The sequence below is a fragment of the Oncorhynchus nerka genome, linkage group LG15 (genome assembly GCF_034236695.1).
Source record: "Oncorhynchus nerka isolate Pitt River linkage group LG15, Oner_Uvic_2.0, whole genome shotgun sequence".
Lineage (NCBI taxonomy): Eukaryota > Metazoa > Chordata > Actinopteri > Salmoniformes > Salmonidae > Oncorhynchus > Oncorhynchus nerka.
In genome coordinates, this window is record NC_088410.1 from 41,441,774 (window position 1) to 41,460,536 (window position 18,763).

The 18,763-nt window shown below is 43.9% G+C and overlaps 1 protein-coding gene across 3 annotated transcripts in view; it reads left to right on the forward strand.

The window, feature by feature from the left end:
• The window catches only part of LOC115142674 (atlastin-2-like), a 33,319-nt gene extending 20,566 nt beyond the window's left edge, over nucleotides 1-12,753 (forward strand). The window contains exons 3-14 of one of the 3 annotated variants that reach the window (XR_003865537.2): nucleotides 749-883; nucleotides 1,258-1,362; nucleotides 1,768-1,818; nucleotides 2,385-2,441; nucleotides 2,657-2,749; nucleotides 3,129-3,267; nucleotides 3,840-3,967; nucleotides 4,420-4,476; nucleotides 5,029-5,100; nucleotides 11,425-11,856; nucleotides 12,099-12,525; nucleotides 12,638-12,753. Coding sequence is in view for 2 of the 3 variants with exons in the window: in XM_029682315.2 (XP_029538175.1) it covers nucleotides 749-883; nucleotides 1,258-1,362; nucleotides 1,768-1,818; nucleotides 2,385-2,441; nucleotides 2,657-2,749; nucleotides 3,129-3,267; nucleotides 3,840-3,967; nucleotides 4,420-4,476; nucleotides 5,029-5,100; nucleotides 11,425-11,856; nucleotides 12,511-12,525; nucleotides 12,638-12,748 (1,395 nt within the window). In the remaining variant the exon portion in view is untranslated. The remainder of the gene's footprint in view (nucleotides 1-748; nucleotides 884-1,257; nucleotides 1,363-1,767; nucleotides 1,819-2,384; nucleotides 2,442-2,656; nucleotides 2,750-3,128; nucleotides 3,268-3,839; nucleotides 3,968-4,419; nucleotides 4,477-5,028; nucleotides 5,101-11,424; nucleotides 11,857-12,098; nucleotides 12,526-12,637) is intronic. The other 2 variants (XM_029682315.2, XM_029682316.2) reach the window with 2 other exon arrangements.
• The last annotated feature ends 6,010 nt before the right edge of the window (nucleotides 12,754-18,763 follow it).

Here is an 18,763-nt window from a genome sequence, read left to right on the forward strand (position 1 = left end):
AGAGCTGTGGGGAATTAATTCACTCTATTCATTGGATGCTTAGGGAGTAAACTTATCAGGATTTCTGCCATAACTTGCTAAATCTGTTTGCTGTTCATAACTTGTTTAGGGGGGGGGGGGACTAATCCATTTGAGCTGTGCTTAAAGCAGATTTTGAGCAGCACAATGCTTGGGACTGTGGCCCGCTTTTGCAAGAACTTTATTCCAGGCATAAAGGCTGCTTTTGTGTGTGTGGCCCTCAAGGTTTGAGCAGGGAATGCCATCAATATGCCACTCGGGTATGCTAACAAACAGGAGGGCCTGGGTTAGGGTTGTTCAATATGAGAGTAGGGTCCAGAGAAAAAATATCTAGCTTCTAGACACTTCAAGGATATCTGGAATACATCTGATGGGTCTAAGCAGGTACTGTAGTATTTCTTGCCCTCTAATCAAATCAAATCAAATCAAATTTATTTATATAGCCCTTCGTACATCAGCTGATATCTCAAAGTGCTGTACAGAAACCCAGCCTAAAACCCCAAACAGCAAACAATGCAGGTGTAAAAGCACGGTAGGCTTGGTAGGGCCTTGACCATATTGCTCACTTATACTGTTCAGGTTTACATTAATTGTCTCGGGGAAATGGCTAGAGGTTGTTTCTGGGCAGGGCCTGTGAGGACTGTTTCAGCCAACGAGAGTCGTGGTACTGTAGCTACATGGCTCATATGATTGCCTATCTCCTGCTTTGATGTGTCCTCTTCCTCTTCAGACATCTTGCTCCTGGCTGGGTGGGCACGAGGAGCCACTGACGGGCTTCACCTGGCGGGGGGGCTGCGAGAGGGAGACCACAGGCATCCTGGCCTGGAGCGAGGTGTTTGTGGTGGACAAGCCAGACGGGAGCAAGGTAAATACGAAGTCTCTTTTCCCTTGGAAGGGCACACGTTTTCTCCCAACTAAGGTTTGAATTGTTAAGACTTTGCACTCCAAAATCAAAGTTTGTTTGATATTTTCAGACCGCTAAAACAATCAAGATGAGTCCATATCAAACACCACCAGTAAAATGTGGAAATGTTATGCCGTTTGTTGTCTCGATTCATTTTGGATTGCGGCATATAGCTGGTTTTCCAAAACAGATTTACGAACTTTGATTTTGGAGTGCAATGTCCCTTTAAAAGACACGATTTAAGATTTCCAGTTGTCCATTGGTTAATTCAACTGATTTAATACCCCTTGATTTGGTAAAGAATGCGACTTCACTGATTTATCCTTTCCCTGCAGGTTGCTGTTCTTCTAATCGACACACAGGGGGCTTTCGACAGCCAATCGACCATCAAAGATTGTGCGACGCTGTTTGCGTTGAGCACCATGACCAGCTCTGTACAGGTATGACGTTCCCCCTCACAGTATTGTGTACCCTTTATATTAAGGTGTTCACTGCTCAAAGAAGTAGGGGAGATCTACAATGTGTGTATGTTTAATTGCCAGTATTGAACAAACAGTAGGGAACTGGGTGATTCTAGGCTGTTTGGATGAGGAATGCCACTCTACCTATCCCCCTTTTCGCCAGTAAGTATCTGGATTGAAAAATTGGCTTTTTTCCCCCGAGACTTGGTGCATGTTATTGCATGCTAAATAAACAGTTGAAGTTATACTGTCATGTGCTAGTTCTAGACTGTGATTGAATACCAGACTTTCCCTTCTCCCTGTACCAACTTTTCAATTCATGCAAAACAGTGATTGAAAATGTGATCTATGTAGACTTCAGGTTGATGTTTTGTCACCCGTTAGGTTTACAACTTGTCTCAGAATGTGCAGGAAGACGACCTTCAACATCTCCAGGTTTGTGTTTGTGTCCATGTTTAAGTCCCCCTTCCAGAACAATCCAATCTTCAACACTGCCTTGGACGTTGAACTCCACAAACAACTTGAAAAGGATCTTTACTTTGAGGTTATCACAGCCCTCCGGGGGGGGGGAAATGTCTACATGATGCTCCTTTGATGATCAACCACGCAGTTGGAACTATTGTACTTAAGTGGGTCACAATTAGAGCGCCTGTACGGAAGTATATAGCTGCTTTCTCCCTTGTTAAAGATATGGACGTTTGAAATGCTAAGTGAACGTCACATTTTGACTTGAAATGTGACTGTACCCCTTTTGACTCGAGCACCCCTAGAAGCAAAAGTTATTTATACATGGATGTGTATATGTAGCCTCTTTTAAAACCTACTCGACAGACGACTCTGAAATGAAGCGTGTTACTAACATTACTATCCTATTAGACGCCAACAGTCCTCTGCAAGACGGCTCCTTGTTATTAATAGATCGACTGACTGTTGTCCTTTTTGACAAGAACGTGGAGTATTACTCTGCTTTATGCCTGACGTTTTGTTTTTCCCCTACCTAGCTCTTTACTGAATATGGGAGGCTGGCCTTGGAAGAAATCTACGAGAAACCATTTCAGGTATAATCGCATTTCTCTGCTGCCTTTCCTGAATGAATGGCATGCAATGTCTTTCTTATTGGATAATAATGACGAGATTTTTAAGTAATTGAGATGGAGCTAATGGGCATCTCTAGAGTCTTATTCAATATGGCTGCCATTACTTGACATTTTGTGAAAAATCAATAGTCATGTAGTATCTTGTTTTAATATTTATTACTTGACTTCCACAACAGACTTTAATGTTTCTTATAAGAGACTGGAGCTACCCTTACGAGCATTCTTACGGCTTAGAGGGAGGGAAGAGTTTCCTGGAGAAGAGATTACAAGTACGTATGTTTTTCACTTGCTCCATTCTAAGAAAATAAGAGCTTTAACATCTGACATTTCAGGAACTAAAGCACTTACACACGTTCTAATTTTGCATCTGCTGTTCAAACAGCCTGGTGTCCTATGCTTGTGCAGTCTTGCCAACTCCTATGGTCATTGGCACGACAACGACCAGTAGTAGGCTATACAGCACATGGAGAGGTGATTCTAGCTACAAGGCTGCGCACTTGGGTTCTGAAGGAATAGATGCCAACACTCTGACAGCTATGCTGCCTTCGTCAGGGTTTTTAGCGCAGACAGATCTGAGACCAGGCCAATTCGAACTATATTTGTCCAACCATTTACTTGAATCAGCAAGGATATCTCCACTGTATGCAGGTGAAACAGAACCAGCACGAGGAGCTGCAGAATGTCAGGAAGCACATCCACTCCTGCTTCTCGAACATAGGCTGCTTCCTCCTGCCACACCCCGGCCTCAAGGTGGCCACCAACCCCAACTTTGATGGCAGACTCACAGGTACGCTGTCGCAAAAGGTTGCTCAATTACCCTTGTGGAAAGATTGCACACCTGTCTCTGAGAGCATGAACAGCGCCATTGAGGGCTGTCTCTATTATTAAGTAGTCAATTTCCTCTTCTACTTCTGAGTGTGTTGACAGTTGATGGCGCTGCCCATGTTAAAACAGGCTTTAGTCAATGTACCCACTAGCCAACTCTGTCAATTCCATATAAACCAGCCCCTACCCCAAGGCACTCCTGTCAATCTGAAGTGATTGGATGGGTCTAATCACTATGGTAAAATGTCTACCTAGCCAATCAGAAGGTACGGTGAAGCTATTACCATAATGCTATATCAATCATCTCAGATATCCAGGTGTGCCTAGGGAAGATTGCAGACTTGTATTTTTGGATATTAGAGGAAAAGTGCTATATAAATGCCATCTATTACAATACGAAGGTCACCTTTTCAAAGTTCTAAAACAACACATTTGCCTTTTATATAGTTGCATTTAAGGTCTGGTGGTGTTTTTAAAAGGAAAATGTCCAGACCTTTAATAAGAAATGCATTTCCCACTTGTCTCCCCCTCTAGATATTGATGACGATTTCAAGACTGAGCTCGTCAACCTAGTGCCCATCTTGTTGTCCCCGGAGAACTTGGTGGAGAAAGAAATCGGAGGATCCAAAGTGACGTGCCGAGACCTTGTACAGTATTTTAAAGTAAGTTGATTGTTTCAAGCATTCCTTCTGAGCTTATACCTTGCCATCATTAGCCGGCCAGTTACTCAACCCTGCACCTTAGAGGATGCTGCCCTATGGACATAGACGTGGAATCACTGGTCACTTTAATAATGCTTGCATACTGTTTTACTCCTTTTGTATGAAGATACTGTATTCTAGTCGATGCCACTCCGACATTGCTCGTTCTAATAGTTATATATTTCTTAATTCCATTCTTTTACTTTGCGATTCGTGTGTATTGTTGGATACTACTGCACTGTTGGAGCTAGGAACTCAAGCATTTCACTACACCCTCAATAACATCTGCTAAATATGTGTATGTTACAATAACATTTTATTTACTCTATACCTCAACTTTTATATACCCTTTTTTCCTCAATTAATATTCTTCTTCTGAAACAAATGTTGCTTGTTTATTTTTTTCGGCACAGGCATACATGAAAATATACCAAGGGGAGGAGCTGCCTCATCCCAAGTCAATGTTACAGGTAGTTCACTCTCCAGATAGTCAATGATCAATTCCCCTAACAAATAACTGGATTGTGTTCAGTAGGCACAAAATGGAATAGAATAGTTTGAGACCGGGGGTAAAACGGGGAGGCACTACCTGAATTGATCCAATTAGAAAGCTTGTTTTCTGTTGCAAAATGTTCTTGTAAATATAGCCCTGAAAGATTCTCATGTTTTCACTTGTAGTTGACCAAATGTATTGTGCCATGAACATTCTTTGCATCCCGATGCCTTTTGATACCATTTTAAGTTACTTAGTTAATGAGAGATTATCAAACTATATGCTTTTACTCATGAGTGTGGGGAGTTGTGCCCATTTCTGTCCTATGAAGTCATTTCTGACCAATATTTGTCTATTTAGAGGGCCCGTTTGGCTCAAGAATACCTCCAGAGGCAACACTCATTCCATATAGGCTCTTTAAAACTTTGAGTCGAATTTCATGTGAATGTAGGAGAACGTTGATGTACCAAAGGAACCTAATCTCAGGACGGCTGTGTTTTCCCCTCTGCTTTCTCCCGCTGTCACCTAGGCAACGGCTGAAGCCAACAACCTCGCAGCTGTTGCAGGAGCAAAAGACATTTACAACAAAGGCATGGAGCAGGTAATTGAACAATTACTTTCTGTTTTAAGCATCCAATTTAGCATCTGACTGACTAATAAAAGCAGTCGACGCGTTTTCATCTGTGTTGATGAGTTGTGGCGTGTGTTACTAGCTACATTTTTACTCAAGATTGATTTAGTCGAAAAGCTTTTTTGTTTAGTTTTTTTTGTTGTCCATTTAACCATCAATCTTCATTAGACGGCTCTAAATAAACTCTGGAAATAGCTCTGTTTTTGCTCTCAGCAAAGTTGTCCTCCTAGCTCCTACATCTAGCTATGCGCTGGCTCCTTGTAGATCTGAAAGGATTTGGTTGATTTAGTCCCGTGTATAGCACTCTTGTGTAGTCTGGTGTGCTGATGTTCACATTTACGTTGTTTCTTCTGTATTGATCTATACTGACCAAAAATAGAAATGCAACAATTGTTATGATTTTACTGAGTTCATAAGGTAAACAGTCAAATGAAATAAACTCATAAGATCCTAATCTATAGATTTTACATGGGTGGAACTGCGAGGGCATAGGCCCACCCACTGGGGAGCTAGGCCCAGCCAATCAGAATGAGCTTTTCCCCATTTAAAATACTTTATTACAGACAGAAATACTCCTCAGTTTCATCAGCTGTTCGGGTGGCTGGTCTGACTCCCACAGGTGAAGAAGCTGGATGTGGAGGTCCTGGGCTGGCGTGGTTACACGTGGTCTGCGGGTTGTGAGGACGGTTGAACGTACTGCCAAATTCTCTAAAACAATGTTGGAGGCTGCTTATGGTAGAGAAATAACCATGAAATTCACCGGCAACAGCTCTGGTGGACATTCCTGCACTCAGCATGCCAAATGCACGCTCCCTCAACTCAGCTCAGCTCCCTGAGATGTATGTGATGCTGTTGTGACAAACTGCACATTTTAGTGGCCTTTTATTGTCCCCAGCACAAGGTGCAACTGTGTAATGATTATTGCTGTTTAATCCTCTTCTTGATATGCCACGCCTGTCAGGTGGATGGATTATTTTGGCAAAGGAGAAATACTCACTAACAGGGATGTAAACTAATTTGTGCATGAAATTAAGTGAAATAAGCTTTGGTTGGAACATTTCTGAGTTCTTCTATTTCAGCTCCATGAAACATGGGACCAACACAACATGTTGCTTTTTATATTTTAGTTCAGTGTACACTACCGGTCCAAGTTTTTAGAACACCTACTCATTCAAGCTTTAAAAAAAAAAAAAAGATTTTCTACATTGTAGAATAATAGTGAAGACATCAAAACTATGAAATAACGTAGTAACCAAAGTGTTAAACAAATCCAAATATATTTGAGATTCTTCACATAGCCACCCTTTGCCTTGATGACAGCTTTGCACAGTCTTGGCATTCTCTCAACCAGCTTCATGAGGTAGTCCCCTGGTATGCCTTTCAATTAACCTCTTGACGCACCCATCCCGTTACCGGGATCATTTTCGTCATCATCCGCTGAATTGCAGAGCGCCAAATTCAAATTAAATTTTCATGAAATCACAAGTGCAATATAGCAAAACACAGCTTAGCTTGTTGTTAATCCATCCACCTGGCGTGTCAGATTTCAAAAAAGCTTTTCGGCGAAAGTATACCAACCGTTTATGTAAGGACATCTCTCTCAGCAGACAAAACATTAGAAGCAGCCAAGTAGATGGGTCACGGAAGTCAGAAAAGCAATAAAATGAATCGCTTACCTTTGATCTTCGGATGTTTGCACTCATGAGACTCCCAGTTACACAATAAATGTTCCTTTTGTTCCATAAAGATTATTTTTATATCGAAAATACCTCCATTTGGTTGGCGTGTTCAGTAATCCACAGGCTCGCACGGTCACGACCGGGCAGATGAAAATTCCAAATAGTATCCGTAAAGTTCGTAGAAACATGTCAAACGTTTTTATAATCAATCCTCAGGTTATTTTTACAATATATAATCGATAATATTTCAACCGGAACTGTAGCTTCTTCAATAGGAGAGAGAGTGAGAAAATGTCTGCTCCAAGCTGTTGCGCATGCAAAACGCTGCTGGCACCCAGCCATACAATGACGTGATGTGATCTTTCTCGCTCATTTTTCAAAATAAAAGCCTGAAACTATGTCTAAAGACAGTTCACACCATGGGGAAGCCATGGGAAAAGGAATCTGGTTGATATCCCTTTTAAATGGCGCGAAGGCAGGCAATGGAACAGAGCTTTCAGGAAAAACAGCGTGTTCGCCTGCAATATCAGTTCTGTTATACTCACAGACAATATTTTGACAGTTTTGGAAACTTTAGTGTTTTCTATCCTAATCCGACGATTATATGCATATTCTAGATTCTGGGCCTGAGAAATAGGCAGTTTCATTTGGGTATGTTTTTCATCAAAATACTGCCCCCTACACTCAACAGGTTAATTCATTTGGAATTCCTTTCCTTAATGAGTTTGAGTCACATCACAACTGACTGACAAGGTAGGAGTGGTATACAGAAGATGGCCCCATTTGGTGAACAGCCAAAATAAGCGAAGAGAAATGACAGTCCGTTACTTTAAGACATGAATGTCAATCAATACAGAAAATGTCAAGAACTTTTAAAGTTTCTTCAAGTGCAGTCGCAACAACCATCAAGCGCTATGATGAAACTGGTTCTCATGAGGACCGCCACAGGAAAGGAAGACCCAGAGTTACCTCTGCTGCAGAGAATAAGTTCATTAGTTACCAGCCTCAGAAATTGCACCCCAAATAAATCCTTCAGAGTTCAATTAACAGACCAATCTCAGCATCAACTGTTCAGAGGAGACTGTGTGAATCAGGCCTTCATGGTCAAATTGCTGCATAGAAACCACTACTAAAGGACACCAATAAGAGGTAGAAACTTTCTTGGGCCAAGAAACACGAGCAATGGATATTAGACCTCTCTGCCTCCTTCTTTCCACTCCTCTCCTCTTTTGACCTCACCCTCTCACCTTCCCCCTCTACTCACAAGGCAGGCAATACGCTCGACCTCATCTTTACTAGATGCTGTTCTTCCACTAACCTCACTGCAACTCCCCTCCAAGTCTCCGACCACTACCTTGTATCCTTTTCCCTCTTGCTCTCATCCAACACTTCCCACACTGCCCCTACTCGGATGGTATCACGCCGTCCCAATCTTCGCTCTCTCTCCCCCGCTACTCTCTCCTCTTCCATCCTATCATCTCTTCCCTCTGCTCAAACCTTCTCCAACCTATCTCCTGATTCTGCCTCCTCAACCCTCCTCTCCTCCCTTTCTGCATCCCTTGATTCTCTATGTCCCCTATCCTCCAGGCCGGCTCGGTCCTCCCCTCCCGCTCCGTGGCTCGACGACTAATTGCGAGCTCACAGAACAGGGCTCCGGGCAGCCGAGCGGAAATGGAGGAAAACTCGCCTCCCTGCGGACCTGGCATCCTTTCACTCCCTCCTCTCTACATTTTCCTCTTCTGTCTCTGCTGCTAAAGCCACTTTCTACCACTCTAAAGTCCAAGCATCTGCCTCTAACCCTAGGAAGCTCTTTGCCACCTTCTCCTCCCTCCTGAATCCTCCTCCCCCTCCTCCCTCTCTGCAGATGACTTCGTCAACCATTTTGAAAAGAAGGTCGACGACATCCGATCCTCGTTTGCTAAGTCAAACGACACCGCTGGTTCTGCTCACACTGCCCTACCCTGTGCTCTGACCTCTTTCTCCCCTCTCTCTCCAGATGAAATCTCGCGTCTTGTGACGGCCGGCCGCCCAACAACCTGCCCGCTTGACCCTATTCCCTCCTCTCTTCTCCAGACCATTTCCGGAGACCTTCTCCCTTACCTCACCTCGCTCATCAACTCATCCCTGACCGCTGGCTACGTCCCTTCTGTCTTCAAGAGAGCGAGAGTTGCACCCCTTCTGAAAAAACCTAAACTCGATCCCTCCGATGTCAACAACTACAGACCAGTATCCCTTCTTTCTTTTCTCTCAAACTCTTGAACGTGCCGTCCTTGGCCAGCTCTCCCGCTATCTCTCTCAGAATGACCTTCTTGATCCAAATCAGTCAGGTTTCAAGACTAGTCATTCAACTGAGACTGCTCTTCTCTGTATCACGGAGGCCCTCCGCACTGCTAAAGCTAACTCTCTCTCCTCTGCTCTCATCCTTCTAGACCTATCGGCTGCCTTCGATACTGTGAACCATCAGATCCTCCTCTCCACCCTCTCCGAGTTGGGCATCTCCGGCGCGGCCCACGCTGGATTGCGTCCTACCTGACAGGTCGCTCCTACCAGGTGGCGTGGCGAGAATCTGTCTCCTCACCACGCGCTCTCACCACTGGCGTCCCCCAGGGCTCTGTTCTAGGCCCTCTCCTATTCTCGCTATACACCAAGTCACTTGGCTCTGTCATAACCTCACATGGTCTCTCCTATCATTGCTATGCAGACGACACACAATTAATCTTCTCCTTTCCCCCTTCTGATGACCAGGTGGCGAATCGCATCTCTGCATGTCTGGCAGACATATCAGTGTGGATGACGGATCACCACCTCAAGCTGAACCTCGGCAAGACGGAGCTGCTCTTCCTCCCGGGAAGGACTCCCCGTTCCATGATCTCGCCATCACGGTTGACAACTCCATTGTGTCCTCCTCCCAGAGCGCTAAGAACCTTGGCGTGATCCTGGACAACACCCTGTCGTTCTCAACTAACATCATGGCGGTGGCCCGTTCTTGTAGGTTCATGCTCTACAACATCCGCAGAGTACGACCCTGCCTCACACAGGAAGCAGCGCAGGTCCTAATCCAGGCACTTGTCATCTCCCGTCTGGATTACTGCAACTCGCTGTTGGCTGGGCTCCCTGCCTGTGCCATTAAACCCCTACAACTCATCCAGAACGCCGCAGCCCGTCTGGTGTTCAACCTTCCCAAGTTCTCTCACGTCACCCCGCTCCTCCGCTCTCTCCACTGGCTTCCAGTTGAAGCTCGCATCCGCTACAAGACCATGGTGCTTGCCTACGGAGCTGTGAGGGGAACGGCACCTCAGTACCTCCAGGCTCTGATCAGGCCCTACACCCAAACAAGGGCACTGCGTTCATCCACCTCTGGCCTGCTCGCCTCCCTACCACTGAGGAAGTACAGTTCCCGCGCAGCCCAGTCAAAACTGTTCGCTGCTCTGGCCCCCCAATGGTGGAACAAACTCCCTCACGACGCCAGGACAGCGGAGTCAATCACCACCTTCCGGAGACACCTGAAACCCCACCTCTTTCAGGAATACCTAGGATAGGATAAAGTAATCCTTCTCACCCCCCTTAAAAGATTTAGATGCACTATTGTAAAGTGGCTGTTCCACTGGATGTCTTAAGGTGAACGCACCAATTTGTAAGTCGCTCTGGATAAGAGCGTCTGCTAAATGACGTAAATGTAAATGTGGAAATTTGTACTTTGGTCTGGAGTCCAAATTGGAGATTTTTGGTTCCATCCGCCGTGTCTGAGACGCGGTGTGGGTGAACGGATGATTTCTGCATATGTTTTTCCCACTTTAAAGCATGGAGGTTGTGTGGGGTTGCTTTGCTGGTGACACTGTCTGATTTAATTTAGAATTCAAGGCACACCTAACCAGCATGGCTACTGCAGCGATACGCCATCCCATCTGGTTTGCACTTCGTGGGGTTATCATTTGTTTTTCAACAGGACAATGACCCAACACACACCTCCAGGCCATGTAATGGCTATTTTACCAAGAAGGAGAGTGATGTAGTGCTGCATCACATGACCTGGCCTCCACAATCCCCAGACGTCAACCAAATTGAGATGGTTTGGGATGAGTCGGACCGCAGAGTAAAGGAAAAGCAGCCAACAAGTGCTCAGCACATGTGGGAACTCCTTCAAGACTGTTGGTAAAGTTTTCCAGGTGAAGCTGTTTGAAAGAATGCCAAGAATGTGCAAAGCTCAAGGCAAAGTGTGGCTACTTTGAAGAATATTTTTGAAATATATTTTGATTTTTTTCTTTTTTGGTTACTACATGATTCCATGTTATTTCATAGTTTTGATATCTTCACTATTATTCTACAATGTAGAAAATAATACAAAATAAACAAACCCTTGAATGAGCGAGTAGGTGTTCTAAAACTTTTGACCGGTATTGTATTTATCCCACATCTGAGTGGCAAGGAGACGTGTCTAGACTTAGAGGGTAGGGGTTGACTTGCGATTGGAATTGCGTGTATGATTTAATTGCCATTAAATTGTCTTGCATCTGTCAGATGCCCAGTCCATATGTGCTTATAAAACACTGAATATTCAATAAGTAAATGAGTTGCAGTATGTTTGTCCCTCATGGCGAACTCTCCTTTCTCCCAGGTGTGCGGAGGCGACAAGCCCTACATGGCCCCCGATCAACTGGAGTGCGGCCACGCGAACCTGCTGAAGGTGGCGGTCAAACACTTCCGCTCGGTCAAGAAAATGGGCGGCGAGGACTTCTGCCGGTGCTACCAGGAGCAGCTGGAAGCAGAGCTGGACGAGGCCTTCACTAACTTCATCAAACACAACGATGGCAAGAACATCTTCTACGCTGCGCGCACGCCCGCCACGCTCTTCGCCGTCATGTTCGCCATGTACGTGGCGTCGCTGGTCACAGGCTTCCTGGGTATCAACACAGTGGCCACGGTGTGTAATCTCATAATGGGCGTGGCACTGGCTGCGCTCTGCCTTTGGGCCTATGTGAAGTATTCCGGCGAGTTCCGCGAGGTGGGCAGTGTCATCGACCAGGTGGCCGAGACCCTGTGGGAGCAGGTGGGTGACCCGGGAGTGGAGGGTGGGGGGGCAAGAAATGACTGCCGCACGTCTGTTGATCAGTCAGAATATTATGCATGTTCTGTTTCTCTTGCTCGGGCTCTTTCACTCCTATTTGACCAACTCTTATGCCTCTTCTCTTTTCTTTTCCTCCCTTTCGCTCTTTCTTTCTACCCCCTCACTCTCTTCCCTTTTCTTTCCCTGTCTCACACCATGTTCCTCTCCTGCTTACTCTTTTACAGAGAGCGTTTGCTCCCAAGCTCTTTGTCCTGTTCTTTTCCTAACCTGTTTGAATGTGACCGAATGTGATTCTCTTTCCTCCCCCTCAAACCAGAATCTTCCCAAATCAAGTTTATTTTCCTCATCAGCCTCTCTTCCCTTTCCTTGTTCCCCATCTGCCTTTGTCTCTCTGGTTGCACCCTGATTCTTTACCCTTTCTCCAGATGTGTGCGCCCGCCATGGATTTAAAATAAATGTATTGGTGTAAGCGTTGGCTTGAGGGAATTTCAACCATTGTTAAATCCATGAGAGGGAGGGTGCAAGTGCACACTTTGGAAGGAGGGAAAGATAATTGGGACACCTCCCTCACTACTTTCCCCACTAATTAGTCTTCCCTCTTTTTGTCTTTAAAAAAAAACTTTGTGCTTGCCACAGAGGACGCCACGAAAGGTAAGAGGTGGACAGAGGGGAAAAGGGCTCTTTTCTGAGGCAGAAATAACTTCAAACGTCACTACTAATGTCATTAACACGTTCCACAATACTTTCCTTGCCTTGTTTTCAGATCTTTTCCAAACTCTTTGAGGTGGCGAGGAGTCGAGTCCAGTTGGATTCCTTGATAACGGCCCAGAGAACGAGACTGGCCTCGAACAACAATGTCAAGAAGAAAAACTAGCACCTGCCCCCCCCCCCCCCCCCCGCTTGGTTTCAAGTGTCCATTTTTAGGACCATATATAAATGTTTTCTTTTTTGATAGCTCATGGTCCCCATGCCATGCTGGTTTAGTATTTAAAAACTGCATTTTATACCTGGTTTGCACCACAAATGTGGAATACAGGTTGGCACCTTCATGGTTGATTTCTCATATGTTGTGGGGTTTAAGGTGGGTAGGGTGACATCGGGAGTGTGTGCGCTCTCATGATAAGCTGTCACCATTTCCATTTTTGGTATGGATGAATGTACGAACAAACAAATGAAGCTTGCTTTCCTTTCTTTGCTCCTTCTCTCCACCTCCAGTTGTTGGTTTTATCCTCCTTTCCCCCTCCCTTTTCATCTGACGTCTTCCCCTCCTTTTCTTTCCCACCACTCTTGTCTCTCTCCCCAAGTGTTGAAGCCTCTGGGCGATAACTATATGGAGGATAACATTAGGCTGAGTGTGGTCAACAGTCTCTGCTTGTCTGAGCGAGCCGTTGTCACAGCACGGCAAGTTAGAGTAAATGGGAGACCCACTGCCCACATTAACAGTGTCAACTCGCCCGTAGAACCAAAGTTTACAGCTTTACCCTCTGTAATTGGTCCTAGCCGCTCGTCACTTAACTTGGGCACCCAATGAGAAGGTGGCATTACGAGCGGTTGGCAGTGTGGAGAAGGATGAGCCCGCCTCCTTTTCTTTGATCAGACTGCTGATTGGATGTCTTGTGAGATGCATCTTCCCCCCCTCCAGCCAATGGAAACTGATTATTGTTATAGTGACAGGACATTTTGTGGTAGTTTTATTTAAGCGGGGCCAATTTACAGCTCAGTAGTTTTATTAGTGGTTGTCTGGGACATGCAGCGTTTAGAGGACTATTTAAGCTACAATGTACTCCTTGTCTTTAAGATCTTTCTCGTTTTCCATCCTACTTGTCTGAGTGAATGGATATTAATCAATGTAAGAACAACCACTGCTCTCTTTCACTAACACTTGTCATTGACGTTTTGCGACTACACAGTTACACACCGATCGAGGTATAGCTAGTTGTAGCCTGCCTATTAGTTCAGCGTCACTCTCCCACCTCCCACCACATCTCTCAACCAGCTGCTCTTAAGGTGAATCATTTTGTATTTCTATTGAAGTATTAGAATTATTATTCTTATTCTGTTGCAATTATTCCATCCAGACCATTACCGCCAATGTGTGCTGTTTTGTACAGTTTTTATTTTATTTTATTATTTTTTTTACTCATCCCTAATGGGGCATGTGTACGAAATATACATATATAAATACATTTTCTATACCTTTTTTGTAGCTGGGAGAACAATGGTTTCGTGGTAGGCCACTGTGCAGTTTACTGTATTTAAATGAATGCTTTCATGATTTATGTATGTCCAATAAATTCATTTTTATATACATTTGTAAAGTAATCTACATTGAGCACTGCAATTCCACCCCTGCTGGCAAAGAATGTTTGTAAACTTAATTTTCTTCTGTTGCAGTTTAAAGTTATTATCGTTAATTTATTTTTCAAGACGAGATTAAAACACTACAGTATATGAAGTAATGCTTGATTGGTTTGTTTGTACAAACGGAGGCCCTTTTTTTGCTAAAGGAAATAAAATGTAGGCAATTTCCTTTTTTGGCATCAGACCTGCCTAATTATCATTTGGAACCGTTTTTGTTTTAATAGGCAAAATTACACTTAACATCTGACTCCAGCATGATCCGTTCTTGCAATTGGTAGAAATTTTAGATTTAGATATAATTTATCAAGCAGTAGTTTGGGATGTAGTGAACTACTTTTTCAAATTGACTTTATAAAGTTTGTTTATGCAATGTTTACCCAGACATTTGTCTTCACAACACTTGTAATTTATGTGCAGAAAAACTCCATTGTATCACAACCGTTGTACGCACAGGAGGCTGGTGGGCTATACTATAGAAGGATGAGCTCATTGTAAGGGCTGGCATGGCATTAATGGAACTGCGTCAAATGTGGTTTTATACTATTCCAGCCACTACAGTGTGCCCATCCTACTATAGCTCCTCCCACCAGCCTCCACTGGTTGTACGTCATTTGTACAACTTGGCTATACCGGGGCAAGAATATTGGGGAAATGAAATTGTCTTGAATTGTGGATTCATTGTGTAACGTATAGTGAGGAAATTGATAATGGTCTCTAACTCCTCTAGTTCCACAATGAGACAGGGTGCAGGACAGGCAGCAGACTGTTAGCCATCCTGCCATGTTAGTGGAGTCTGCCACTAGCACAGTCTGTGTAGTCAGCTCCGCTATCCCTATTGAGACTGTCTGTGCCTCAATCTAGGTTGGGCAAAACTAAACATGGCGGTGTTCCCCTTAGCAATCTCACTAGAATAAAGACCTAATCCATTCCTGTCATTGAAAGAGCTTGTGATATCTCGCATCTCAAAATAGGGCTACTTAATGTTAGATCCCTCACTTCCAAGGCAGTCATAGCCACTGAACTAATCACTGATCATAACCTTGATGTGATTGGCCTGACTGAAACATGGCTCAAGCCTGATGAATTGATTGTGTTAAATGAGGTCTCCTGGTTACACGAGTGACCATATCCTGCAAAAGCAGAGGTGTTGCTAACATTTATAACAAATTATAGCTACTGATTATGGGCCTCCAGGGCCGTTTACAGCGTTCCTGACTGAGTGGTTTGAATTCCTATCGGAATTTGTAGTCATGGCAGATAATCCCATTTTTGGTGACTTCTTTATTCCGATGGGAAGTCCACAGACCTACTCCAAAAAGCTTTCAGAGCCATCGTCGACTCTGGGTTTGTCCAACATGTCTCCGGACCTATACATTGCCACAGTGATTCCCTGGATTTAGTTGTGTCCTGTGGATCTAAATGTTTTTCCTAATAATCCTGGACTATCGGACCACCATTTTATTATGTTTGCAATCGCAAACCAATCATCTGCTCAGACCCCAACCAAGGATTATCCCAAGCAGCGCTATAAATTCTCAGACAACCAGAGATTCCTAGATATTCTTCCAGACTCCATCTACCCAAGGATGTCGGATTACAAAAATCTGTTAACCACCTGAGGATCCAAATTAAACCTTGTGTAATACCCTAGATGCAGTCGCACCCCTAAAAACCAACGTTTGTCACAAGACATGAGCTCCCTGGTATACAGAAAATACTCGAGCCCGGAATCAAGCTTCCAGAAAATTGGAATGGAAATGATGCTAAACCAAACTGGAAAGCTTGGAAAGACTGTACCGTGCAAAATCGAAGAACCCTCACTGCTGCTCGATCAACCTATTTTTCTAACCTAATTGAGAATAAGAACAATCCAAAATGTATTTTTGATACTGTTGCAAAGCTAACAAAAAAGTAGCATTCTCCAGGAGATGATGGCCTTCACTTCAGCAGTGATGAATTCATAAACTTCTTTGACGAAAAGATCATAATCATTAGAAAGTGAATTACGGACTCATTTTAATCTGCGTATTTCTACAAGCTCAGTTGTCCTAAGTCTGCACAGAACTGCCAGGACCTATAGTTCTCCCTCTCCTAGAGGACCTGAGCCCTAGGACCATGCCTCATGACTAATTGGCCTGATGACTCCTGGCTGCCCACAGTCCACCTGTTTGTGCTGCAGCTCCAGTTTCAACTGTCCTGCCTGCGACTATGAAACCCTGGCCTCTTCACAGGGCGTGCTACCTTGTCCCGGACCTGGTGTTTTTGACTATCTCTCTCCCGCACTTGCTGTCTTGACCTCTGAATGATCAGCTATGAAAAGCCAACAGAAATTTACATCTGGCACCCTCTACAACCACTGTGATTATTACTTGACCCTGCTGGTCATCTATGAATGTTTGAACATCTTGAACAGTCTGGCCTTAATGGCCATGTACTCTTAATTGCTGTTTGAGGTTTTAGGCTGGGTTTCTGTCACTTTGTGACATCTGCTGATGTAAAAAGGCCTTTATAAATAAATATATTTGAATTGATTTGTGCAAAATTCATGTATCATAGTCATTTGGAGAATGTTTATGTGTAATCTCAGCTGACACTTCAGTCTTGGATACACAGTTGCTTCCAAATATATTGGCACCCCTTTCTATTTCCCTAAAAAATAAGTTGAAGAAAAAAACTTTTCTCCACACCTTGTTATTGAACTTTAAATAACAAGGTGTTATTAAACTTACGTTTAGAATTTTGATTGAGAAAATAAAGACAAATAGCATGGACTAAATTATTGTCCCTCTGGCACTCATACTTGGTTGCACAGCCTTTGGCCAAGATAACTGTCAACAAATGTTTCTTGGAACCATCAATGAACTTGCTGCACCTTTCTACTGGCAATTTTGCCCACTCTTCAGGAGAAAACTGCTCTAATTCTTCAATGTTTGAGGGGTGCCCTCCACCAACTGCTATTTTCAGCTTTCACCACAGATAATGGATGTGATTTAGGCCTGGACTCTTCACTGGTCCCTCCAGAACAGTCCAGTGTTTCTTCAACCATTCCAGGTTGCTTTTGATGCTTGTTTGGGATTGTTATCCTTCTGGACGATCCACAACCTTCAAACAGAGACCGTTTCGTTTTTTTTAGCCCAACTCGCTTAACAGCTAGGCTACCTGCTACCTCTAACGTCAATGGTGAATGTTTAATCCAACTCTGTTTACCTTAAAAAACGTATCACTTCAATAGCTACCTTCAGGACTGTCTGGAAACTGAATGATTCCACAACCCTCCTTGGCCTTGGTCAAGTACCTTTTTATCCCACAAGGGGAGTACCCCCTCTCCTGGTGAGGAATAATAAGCCATTTCTATCACCTACCTAGGAAAGTATTCAGATCCCTTCCCCTTTCCCACATTTTGTTACGTTACAGCCTTACTCTAAAATTGACTAAACATGTTTCCCGTCATCAATCTATATACAATACCCTATAATGACAAAGCGAAAACAGGTTCTTAGCAAATGTAGCTAATTTATTTACATAAGTATTCAGACCCTTTGCTATGAGACTCAAAATTGACCTCCGGTGCATCATGTTTCCATTGATTATCCTTGGGATGTTTCTAGAACTTGATTGGAGTACACCTCTGGTAAATTGGACATGATTTGGAAAGGCACACCTGTTTAGATAAGGTCCCACAGTTGATTGTGCATGTCAGAGCACAATCAACTGCCATGAACCAAGCCATGAGGTCGAAGGAATTGTCCGTACAGCTCCGAGACAGGATTGTGTCGAGGCACAAGGTACTAAACGATATCATAACCGCCATCGATAAAAGACTGTACTGTGCAGCCGTCTTCATTGACCTGGCAAGGCTTTTGACTCTGTCAATCAGCGTATTCTTATCGGCAGACTCAACAGCCTTCGTTTCTCAAACGACTGCCTCGTCTGGTTCACCAACTGCTTCTCAGATAGAGTTCAGTGTGTCAAATCGGAGGGCCTGTTGTCCTCTGGCAGTTTCTATGGGGGTACAACAGGGTTCAATTCTTGGGCTGACTCTCTTCTCTATATACAGTGGGGCAAAAAAGTATTTAGTCAGCCACCAATTGTGCAAGTTCTCCCACTTAAAAAGATGAGAGGCCTGTAATTTATCATAGGTACACTTCAACTATGACAGACAAAATGAGAAAAAAAATCCAGAAAATCACATTGTAGGATTTTTAATGAATTTATTTGCAAATTATGGTGGAAAATAAGTATTTGGTCAATAACAAAAGTTTATCTCAATACTTTGTTATATACCCTTTGTTGGCAATGACAGAGGTCAAACGTTTTCTGTAAGTCTTCATAAGGTTTTCACACACTGTTGCTGGCATTTTGGCCCATTCCTCCATGCAGATCTCCTCTAGAGCAGTGATGTTTTGGGGCTGTTGCTGGGCAACACGGACTTTCAACTCCCTCCAAAGATTTTCTATGGGGTTGAGATCTGGAGACTGGCTAGGCCACTCCAGGACCTTGAAGTGCTTCTTACGAAGCCACTCCTTCG